We start from the raw sequence: 11,855 nt of genomic DNA on the forward strand, positions 1-11,855 counted from the left end.
CAAGTACGACTTAACTTGTTTCTGAAATGATTTTTTGGATTTTAATGACTTCAAGTTCAAGGGGAGAGAGTTCCATAGCTTAGGTCCATTATAGCATAGGGCATGCTGGCTCACAGATTTACTCATAAACGGTATAAATAAATTGGAATTACTTCTTCGATTGGAGGTGGTTTTGGTTAGTATGTCGTCAAAGCAGTTTGACAATGAGTTGTCATGAAAATCAAAAAACTAATGATAATACTTCAAATTTCATTATGTCCTCAACCTTGAGTATATTTAGCGATTTATAGAAATGATTTACACTTTCACGTTTACTTTTCCTAAAGACAATTCTTAAAAAATTATTACAAATGCTTTGCAATTTCGAGACAAGTGTTTTATTACCATGGAGCCAGACTGAGCTACAATATCGGATACGACTTAGTAGTAGAGATTGAAACATTGCTAGTAAAGCTGATTGATTAACGCACTGGGATACTTTAGCAGCAACTGCCAAGTTCCTTTTTGTTTTACCAATAACATGCAACATTTGTGATTTCCATGATAGATTTTCATCAAAGATAACTCCTAGAAATCTTATTTCTTTCACTCTTTCAATTTCATTGTCATTGAGCAGTAGTGGTTTTGAACAACTCACACTTTTATGCTTGCTTGGGTGGAATAATACAAATTTAGTTTTGTTAGCATTAAGAGATAATTTGTTAACCAACATCCAGCTATGAATGTTGGTTAGTTCTTGGTTTGCAACTGTGAGTAGATCTTCAAGATTTTTCCCATGAAGAATCAAGTCAGTGTCATCAGCAAACATGATCGACTCAGAGGATTTCAGACACCTGGACATGTCATTAATGTAAGCTAGAAAAAATAATGGGCCAAGTAAAGATCCTTGTGGAACTCCGTGCTTCATGACACAAATATTTGTAGAGAATGAGTTGTCATATTGCACAATTTGTTTCCTGTCTTGCAGGTAGCTCCTGATCCAATTGAATGGGACGCCTCTAATTCCATAGTGATAGAGCTTACTTAAAAGAATGGAATGGTCAATGGTGTCGAAAGCTTTTGAAATATCAAGAAATATTCCAATTGCATGTTGTTTGCTTTCAAAGGCCTTGGTCAGTTTGTGTACCAAAACATTAGCAGCCATAGCAGTGGAGTGATGCTTGCGGAAACCAAATTGATGAGAGTGGAAAACATTGTTAGTTTCAAAGAAGTTTGACATTCTACTATACATTATTTTCTCAAGAATCTTAGAAAATGATGGTAAAAGACTAATAGGTCTATAATTTCCAAGATCTGAAACACTACCCTTTTTAAATAGAGGAAGAACTTTGGATGTCTTGAAGCTTTCAATGAATAACCCACTAGATAGTGAAAGATTAAATATATATGTCAGGATGTCAATGATATGTTCTGGAACGTGTTTCAATACTTTGAATGGAATACCATCAATTCCAAAACTTGACTTGGGCTTCATTTCGCGTATAATATTTTTTATTTCTAATGATGTAGTTGGCCTTAAAAACATGGATGAGGATTCTTGCTTTCCAAGATATGAAATGTAATTTTTGTCACAGCCAGCTGGTTGTTGCATACAGTCGAGCAGGGTTTGTGCCACTTGGGAAAAGTGTTCATTAAATTTATTTGCAATTTGTGTATTACTGCAATCGAGTCCAATCAAAGGACAAGAACCTGTTTTATTTTTACCAATAAGTTCATTAATTGTTTTCCACACTGCCTTGATGTTAAATTTGTGAGAGGCAAATTTATATTTGTAATAATTTGATTTATTTTTGTAGAGCAATCGAGTATAAAGGTTCCTGCATTCATTGAACTGTAATTTGTGCTTGTCATTTATGTTTTTATTGTTTATTAATTTCTTATAAAGTTTTTGTTTGACTTTGTTTAGTTTACGTAACTCAGTATCATACCAAGGTTTGTTTGATCTGTTTGTTTGTTTTTTGTAAGGAAAAGATTGAGAGTAAGCAGTAGAGAATTTTTTAAAAAAATTTTCAAAGCAAGTGTTGGGATCCTGGATGCTGCTGAAGTCATCAATATCAATAGAATTCAGTTCGTTCATAAAAGTATTCAAGTTGGACGAAGTAAACTGGCGGTAAAGCGTTTCAATTCTGTTCTGAATTTGCTTTTCTAGAAGAGAGCATTGTACAATTGGCAGATGATCAGAAACACATTCTGCTAAAACAGCACTATTAACTTTTTTATCATATACGTTTGTCCAAATGTGGTCTATACAGGTAGCAGAACTTGAAGTTATCCTGGTGGGGCAGTTTATCAGAGAATAATAGGCCAGGTTGTGCATCCTCCTACAATAGTGTACGCGTCTGAAAATGAATAACTGGACCGGCATCCGGGCGAGAGTTTGTTATTTTGCCGGTGACCGTACATTTGCACTCGCGTTCATTTGAACCCATACATTTGCACCGGTATATCCGCGAGTTCAATCTATATGCGGATGCTAAAATCCATGGGTTAGGGTTAGTATGCGTTCAAATATCCGTAAAAAAAATTTCCATAGGTACAATAGTATGCAGGGCAATTGTCGTGAGTTCAACAAATTATGGGTGCAAATGTAAGGGAGAGAGATATTTATTGCCACAAAAACAACACTAATATAAACATAATACAATAACGAAAATAATTCACAGTAATTGATTATTGCTTTGTGCGGGTCGGTGTGCAAGACCGATTAAAGTCATCTAGGCTCCCGACCCTTGTGTATGTGCTATATATATATAGTTCATCATAGGTGGATACAAATGAGATTAAATATAAATATATATAATATAAATAGGAGGAAAAAAAGAAACGAGTCGGCAATTTAATGGTATTATGGAAGTTATTAAGGGCAATTTAGGATTTAGAGAGGTCATGTGTTGGTTGAAGCCGGACATGTCCAATGGAAAAATTTTCACGAAAAGCATATTTTTTGTTATTGGACACAGTCCGGGATCAAAAATGAATACCAAGGACGAAAAATAATATTATCCCAGATTCAGTAATAAACCGAGTGCATGATGTAAAAATATCATTACTTATCGATCTTATTTATCGATCTTTGTCTATTTGTCTGTCTGTTATATGCAAGCGATATCTCAAGAAAGCGGGGTTTAATCTCCATCCAATTTTGCATGTGCGTTCATCATATCACGGACCAGATGGCTATTGATTTTGGTCGAGTTATGTCGTATAATTAGGGAGCTATTAATTAATTGGTGTTTGGACACCCGGGTACTTATAGAGTCATGAATCGAAACCGCAGTTTTGATCGATAAGTCCTTGGTCTCCCACCGATATTCTCGTTTGACACCTTAATTAGTTCACGAAAAGAATACAGGGAAAAAAATTGTAATTGTAAATTGTAATGTAATGTAATGGAACCTATTTTGTCGTATCAATGATCCGTCTTATTGGCTTTCGTCTCCCACGAGATAATATGAAACCTCCTATCTACATGTTCGTTTCCAGCCAATGTTCCTGGACTGAATAAATGTTCGCCAATAATTAATTACATCATTGTTTATTTATTTAATTGGACCTCTACCCGACCTTTGACCCCCGGGAAATTCTTCTTATACTTTACCATTGTAAAATTTTTATTGCCTATTTTGAGAATAGTTTCGCGAGTTGGCGCCTGTAAAATGGGGTATTTGTTTCAAACCATCTTTCTGATTCATAGCATTCAACAATCTGATTTCTAAGAGTACCGGTAACGATTTTTGGCCTAGTGTATCACAGCTATTCCTACACTACTTTTTTATTACTGCAATTAAACTGAAACTTCTAGGAAGACAAAGTGATCTATGGTGGCCCATCGTTGTCACGCGTAAAATTGAAAATAAAAAATAAAATAAAAAACCGAAAATAAAAAAATTGTTGTAAAAAAACATAAAAATAATTAAAAAAAAAATTAAAATTAAAAAAAAATAAATAAATAAAAACGAAAAAAAATTGAAAAAAAAAATTGAATAAAAAGAAAATAAAAAGGTTGACAACGATGGTCCGCCTCGTGGCCCATCGTTGTCACGCGTTTTTATACAAATAAATGCAATGTGGCCGCCAATAGCAAAAAGGTTGTGCACCCCTGGTTGGAATAGATAGGACTTATTCCGAAAGTTTCTAAATACGGAAATTGGGCCACATTTATTACCTCTTTGATAGCCTATACATACCTCAGACGTTATTTATTTATTGGTTTATGTTCGGGCCTTGACGTTCCGGGATCCCTGGTCCAATAATATCTTGTCTTATATCGAATTGCCAGTTCTTCGGATCACGGACATTTCCAGCATGCCATTACGGTATTATATTTCATACAAACAGTGATCGAAATGCCATAATGCAGGGGTGGACACCTCTTGTCGCTCGCGGGTGAAACTTTAAGGGTTGCGAGTCTGGGCGGGCGCACATATTTTTAAAAGTTAAAAAAGGAACAGCGCGCGAAGAACGTGACAATTCGTGGACTCAACTCAGTCGTCTTAATAAAAGGAAAAAGTTACAAATGACATATTGTGTAACGTTTGTTGTTGTATCACGCTTGATAGCTTTTCTACATCGGCGTCACACTGAATGAACCCTGGATTGCAACATTTTTCTTTGTGGTAATCACTAACCCAAGTTCTCAGCTTGCTTTTTGCAATCTACATTTTCGAAAATAATTGAAGCGTCGCGGGCGGGATCCTGCTTGCTTTTGGAGTTTTTACGCCAGATTGACTTACTTTTTTTTTCTTTTTGTCACACGTAATCCACGTGATCATTGCGTGACGGTTTGTGAAATTGTCGCCAACCTTGCTTTTAATTGTATGTTGCGTGTATTGTATCGGCGTCACTGCGCAAATAGTCTATCTTGCGCCTCACTAGTTTTATTGAATGCATTACGTAAAGCAGAAGCTAGCATGTCTTGTTTAAAATGTCAGTAAAGGACTTCAATCCGTGACAAAGAATAAGGGAACAATTATGACGACATGTCGTTCAAGATTGAAAAGATCGAATCCGGCAAATTAATTTCCTGGAGAGGTATTTATTTCAATAAGGAAGCGCAAAATAACATGTTCTCGTATTTAACAAGCCCGAGCCTAATTATAATTTTTAAATTAGAAAATAAAATTTTACCTCCATTGATTGGAATATCTAGCGTCATTAAAACTAATGGTGATGCCCCCTAAATGTTCGCTATGGCTTTATACATACATCATGTCTCGGAATACTGGGGTCGACAACTAGTTAGTCAACAATGTTGGCAGCGTGTAAAACATTCAAAAAATTGGCAAGACTTTTCAAGTGAATATTATCTAGTAAATTACAGCTCGTGCAGACTTTTTGTTTATATTTGCGGCTAGGATAAGCGCTGCTCCATGTGGTACTTGGTATTGCCGCCCCGGAGGTATTTACACTGTGCACTTGGAAAGGTTGGAATTACTTTTCTGATATATTTAACCCTGTGAACTATATTAATTATAGAATCAGATTACATTTTGGGCCAGATATTTATATCCACCAACGCCGATGTTATGTTTTTAAGTGAGTTTAAATTACTTTATTTAATTAATTTAAAAATTCCTCATATATATATATCGCCCTCATCTATAGCAGGGCTACTCAACTGGCGGACCGCGGTCCGAATCCGGACCTTCCGGGTATTCGTTTCGGACCGCGCCTTATTCTTTATTTTGGATCATTAGCCCCACTTTTTAAGTTTCCTTTACTAAAATAACTTTTATGGATTTAAATATATATGAAAAGAACCATAACGCCATAATAAACAATCCTGATTAGGTAATAATCATTAGTCGGCCGAAGAAGTGCGTGTTTAAGGATGCCAAAATCTGGAAAGACCGGACCAAATTTTTTTTGAAGTTTTGTATGCGGATCTTCAGTAAAACTAGTTGAGTAGCCCTGATCTATAGTACAAGCTGCAACGTTTCCCATCTCCCAAATAGCGATATGTCAGCCATTATCATGTTCTATTTACGCATGTAAAGAAACACTTATCTTTTATTTCAAGCCTATCAAGGTGAAGACATACCAGTTCGGTCCCATGCGTCGTGTATCAGAAGAGTAAATTAATGATTTACTTGATCACAGGCTTGAAGTTGTTTTACCACGTCTGTCAGTGTCTTTTGGTTTCTCTTGAGCACTTGCCCGATAGATCGTTGCTAAAAGCTGGATGTTTAAAAGTGTTCTAGGAAAATTTGCCGTAGGAAATTTCGTCACGTAGTGAAAATTGCCGTATGAAAAATCGCCTTATTTGTAAAATATTCGTCATTTGAAAGCAACCCTATAACTTGTTTTAATCACAAATACTTGTTTTACAGCAAAAATGCTCTTGCGATTTTCCCTATGCCGCGAAATTTCCTGTGGCGAGAATTCCTACGGCGAATTTTCCGGACACGGTTTAAAATATATAAAACAAATAAAGCTTTTACCGAATCGCCCATCAGGTATTTAATTCATTTTAAACTGTTTATATGATTTTTCCTCAATCATTGATTATCGAACCTAGGATGTTTACTCGCTATCACATGACGGTGTAGATTCGAGAGAAAGAAGTGACGCGAAGATCAGGCATATTTAACTGTCGTCTATCCCTTATAAACGTTTATGAAGGCTCAGATGATATTTAAACAGAAAAAAAAATGAGCGTTAATAAAGATGTAGAATGATGTTTTACTACAGCGCTGTGATCTTTATTCATATCGTAGATTAAATCAGAATGGTGAATTACAACGCAACGTATGCATGCACAGGCAAACTTTAGCCTTTGACTCACTCACTGCCTTATATTTTTACTTCTTTTCTGTCTTATAATTCTGATAACATAAATATATTAAAACATATTATAGTATAAAGTAAAATGGAGATGGACATGAATTCAGATACTATGCCGACAATGACACATTATTTTAACACCAAGCTTCCGGTTGCAGTTGCCTTTGAGGGATGGATTATTAATAACAGTGGAAGTAAGCAAATAGTTTCAAGTTTTCATCGATAAACTGAAATATGCATTGTATATTGGAAGAATGTAAAATTATATGTATTTTGTTTATTTGAATTGAAGTTCGAGTAAACAGTAAACACGTTGAATTTTGCTAACAAATCTTAACTTGTTTATGTTGCATTCCAGAATTTGAATCCAATATCCATTGGAAGTTTATTATATTAAATGTTCATTTTTGTTCCTGATAGCGTTGGCTGGGTCTTGTATTGGAGTAGCCGGACTTGCAATTTTCTTTGAGATATTCAAGACACTGAGAAATGTATTTCAGAAGAATTACTTGAGACGAAGCCCTTATATATACCAGGTACGTTGATAATTTTACAAAGGATTTTACAACGGAATGTGAATTATAGCCCAAAGTATTAATATAAATACTTATAGCACCCAATATGCTTGTTGAAAAAGAATGTGAGCGACTCTAAAATAGCTATATGATTGTTGAATATATATTTGTTAAGTAAGTACAGCCAACGAATATTCAAGTTGAATTATTAATTTGCGTAAAATAAAAATACGTGATTTGTATGGTGTAGGCTATCGCGCTGTCCAGTTAAAACCAGTTTTAAGCAATTATGATGATTAATTTGAAATTGGCCAACTATTTTTTTTGAATTGTCATCATCGCGGATGACAAAAATAAATTCGATCCATAAGCCGACAACTCCAGTTAAATTTCGGACTCGATTTTCACTTAAAACGTCAACTATTTCAAAAAATAGTTTGTCGGTACAGTTGCAATCCTGCGCCTTTTCCGGTTCTTTGCGGCGTTGTAGGCAGTTGGTAACAGGGTTGCCATATTGTCTTTTTTAACGTCAAATTTCACAATTTTGGCTTTTTTGAAACACGTTTGACGTCAGAAGTTCCGTTTGACTTTTTCGATGTCCACTATAATGTCTATTATTAAAATCATATAAAACACAATATTTAGTGTGTAATATTTAGTAGTGTAATACCCTATTGCTTAGCTTAGCTACTTAGCATTTAGAATTTCCCGGGCATCGATTTCCTTGTTTATTACATTAACCACAGCCAATCAGAAATAAGTCTACCATGACGTAGCAATTGCAGTTTTTGCAGCCGCTCAGACATGTGTTCAAGCAGGCCTCGTTTTCATAGTTTTGTGTGTTATTTGTCAGTTTTTAGTTCTGTTTCCAAAAAATAGTTGTATGACTTAATTGTCATTATGTCTTCCAAGGAGCTTTGGTTAGTTTGCAGTCATCAAAATTTAGTCTCGCGAACGATGTGATTAACTAGGCTAAAATAAGCTATCAGTAGACTATTTGTAAGTGGCACATGGTTGGATAATTTTAGTGAAAATGATGGTTTCAAACATGTAAACCAGTTTATAATCACCATCCCTTCAAAACAATTCTCAATATAGGATAAATTTTTTTCAACAGGGAGTATAGGGAGAATTCTCTGAGATATTTATATCACAAGTTTAAGTACAAACATGTACCGTACGTTTACCACATACATTAAAGCGGTACAATGTATTGTATATATTGAATTGTAAAATATTGCTGTCCGCTTAATATTTCTTTTTTGTTTTTTTGATGTTTTTAAACTTTTTTATATAGATGTCAGCTCGACTGTATAATGACGGATATACATTCTAGTTCTGCAATTCAATAACCCTCCTTACTTTTAAATCCTTTATCGCGCTGAATTGGGAATCGCCATGATAGCAACCGAAACTACAACGTTCAATGAGAGGAGACATTTGGTGTTGCTCTCAAAATCAACTGATGGCTCTAAATCAGCATATTGCAAACTGTGCAAATCCACTATCCACTATTGTGTCTAGATCTGGTGTTTTTTTTGTCACTGGGATCTGGCAACGCTGGTTGGGGAGTGTAGATTATCTGGAAAAGCGTGGGGTACGTTATTTAAGCATGGTTAACTGAATATTCACGCTGGAAGTTTAAGTCATTCGTATTTCAAACTGGATTGAAATGCGGATAAAAGTGCAAATTTATAACCTAGTAAAATTTGAATGCGCTCTGATTTTGTATTCATTTGTGTACTTTCAATGCCAATCTTCGATTTATCGGATAAACTGAGTTAAATTTCATTAGTACGGTAGATCATGAAGGAGGGTCACGCAAATCTTAAGCTTAAAATCCTTGGTTTGTCATGACAACCTAATATACTTTAAAGCCTTGCCGCCTCCTCCCACTCTCCGCGGTCTTCGTTAGCCTAGTAGGTCAACGCCAAAAATGAACAAATATACCGTCCGTAGTTTTTATTCGATATTTCTCTGATTTTTCTACTTTCCATGTGCATTTACAGATAAAATGTGTCCCTACTTACAAAATTTTCTACCTACGAAGGGGTTTCCGGCTAGTTTTGCTAATGACAGTGGCACTCAGGTACTGGTATAGGCTTTGCGACGCAAAAAGATTTGAATTGCTCGCACGTACCAGATTAACTAAACTAAAAACTCGTTTCGCAGGAACACTATTCAAAATTGGCACTTCACCGCGGACCGCACAATTTTTTTTTACGGGCCGCATTTTGCCCGCGGTGCAATAGAAAAGTGCTTTATTATACAATTGTTTCAAAGGACCTTCGTCGAACCTCTAGATCAGCTCCACCGAAACCCCAAGGGGTTCGATCGAACCCAGATTAAGAACCACTACTTTAAAAAATCCTTTCTTATAAACTACTCTGATTCAGCCAACTAACCTATCCGATATATACGCAATATATTTAATATCATTGATGTTAAGGATAATAATATTTCAAAATAGTATGATCAACCGAGATTGTAGACTGCCTAGCCGGGACCGCGATCAGCGAAGACACCGAGCCATAACGTACTGTAATTAGCAAAAAAGGTGGCAATAACTAATTATTTATTCTCTATCGCAGGCCAATCCAGCATCGAACAAGGAAATATCCTCAACCAACGGGAACCTAGAATCGCAATATTCCTATTTTTGGGGAATGCATTTTCTACATAGTATCATTTATATCATTCAAGTACGATTTTTCATTCATCTCTATTCATATTTTTATCACCTAAATCTTAGTCTATATACATCAGTTCTAAAATTCCTTACTCGTTTCCTTACTTAAAGCATCCCTTAAAGAGTATAGTCCTAATTTATATGTGGTATATATATTTAAAAAAACGCCGTAATGTAACGCTGATAAAAAATAAACCCAATCGTAATATCACGTAACATGACTATATATACTTTTTCTATAGATTTTCGTTGGATACTTACTAATGTTGGTTGTTATGGTATTCAATGTCTGGTTAACAGTATCAGTAATTATCGGACTCACACTTGGATATTTCTTGACGTTCTTCATCGCTCTAATGCCCAAAATCAAAGCTCTTCAGACCTACGACAATGCTGTTAGGGTAGGAAAATTCAATTATTTAGAATTCGTTTTTAATAAATGTCATTTTGCTTGCAACCACTAGCCGAACAAGCAAATAGAAAGCAAGGCTCTATTCAGAATAGGTGGCACTAAACGATGAAATAACCTCTAAACCCCCGCCTTCCTAGCTGATTCTATGTACAAGAGAAGGTTGGTCGTTATAAACTGCGAGAATAATTTCTATACCATATATATGGGCTTATTGACACCTAAATAAAATAATAATAAAAAAAATTGTGAATTGACTTTTATGTTGATGAATTTTATGTATAAATCACATTGTGTTGTCAAACTAAACAAACCCATGTTTTCCATTTTGTCGGTAACAGCCGTTAAGCAAGGACAATGTTGATCTTGCTACAATGTCCACAGTCGTCGAAAACAAGTCAGCAGAAGAATCACCGCCAAAGGTCGATGGAGATATTGCCGGGTGTTCATTCTAAAATTTAATTGGCGCTCAGTGGATTATGTTTTGAACTGTAATTTCTAATTCCTATTTTATTGTGTATTATAGTTTTTTTTACTTCTTTTTGAAAATTCCCCACGCGATTAATAATTGGTTCCGTGTAACGGTGGGTGTCGAACTCGTTTGAATCAAATGTTTTTCGTCGTTTTGCGCTTATTCTGCAATTTTTCATACAATTCTATACAATCTTAACCTGCATTTTCTTCGTTCTATTTTGTCGTTGATCTAATGAAAATCTTCCGCGCTCTTTTGCAAAATTGGGTTAGTTTGTGTATCAGTAGCTTTCGCTATCCTTATAAGGGATATATCTACGACCACATATTTGTAAACAACAGGTTGGCCGAACAGTTACTTCTAATCCGGATTTTTCGTCATCATCATAAAGTCGCTTTTCTCTTTGAATACTGGACCAATTGCTTCGAAATTTTTAATGAGTAAAGATTATATTTTCTCGCTAGGAGGCTATTACTTTTATTTATCGTTTTTTTGTGTGCTATGACGCCATCAAAATTGCCACTATGTGGCGCAACGTGGTAATATATTTGAGCATAGCTCTCTTGTTTTTAATCAATTTGTGAATGACATAGTCAGGTGAGGGTTTGGAATAATATATGCACAATTTGTCATGCTACACCCGCAGGAAGTACTTGTGGTACTAAACTATACTAGACCCCAAAATACTGTGCGAGCCTGTCAATCGACGCATGTGATTAGGTCACGTCGGAAGATTTTCCCCATTCGCATCCATATATACTAACACTTTCAACTAAACAAAACAATATTAAATTAATTGATTAAGAACCAAAAAGGAACAGAATAAGATACCCATTATACGGCTAGCTAGGACACAACAATTTCAATGTGCTTTCCAATTTTTACAACAATATCTTAGGATATTAGGGGTCAAATTTGTGTCAGGGAGAAATGTTAAAAAGGGCTTTGATGTCAGGAATTTTTGAATACAGTGAATCCTTGCTATAA

At 35.3% G+C, this 11,855-nt stretch overlaps 1 protein-coding gene across 1 annotated transcript; it reads left to right on the forward strand.

The window, feature by feature from the left end:
• Positions 1–4,855: 4,855 nt before the first annotated feature.
• On the forward strand, positions 4,856–11,428 carry LOC120327021 (protein SLC31A2-like). Its single transcript, XM_078112313.1, has 6 exons — positions 4,856–5,031; positions 6,858–6,977; positions 7,204–7,319; positions 9,890–10,000; positions 10,230–10,388; positions 10,738–11,428. Exons 2-6 carry the CDS (start codon positions 6,869–6,871, stop codon positions 10,849–10,851), a joined length of 609 nt encoding a protein of 202 aa, XP_077968439.1. The 5' UTR covers positions 4,856–5,031; positions 6,858–6,868; the 3' UTR covers positions 10,852–11,428.
• The last annotated feature ends 427 nt before the right edge of the window (positions 11,429–11,855 follow it).

Source organism: Styela clava, chromosome 4 (genome assembly GCF_964204865.1).
Source record: "Styela clava chromosome 4, kaStyClav1.hap1.2, whole genome shotgun sequence".
NCBI lineage: Eukaryota > Metazoa > Chordata > Ascidiacea > Stolidobranchia > Styelidae > Styela > Styela clava.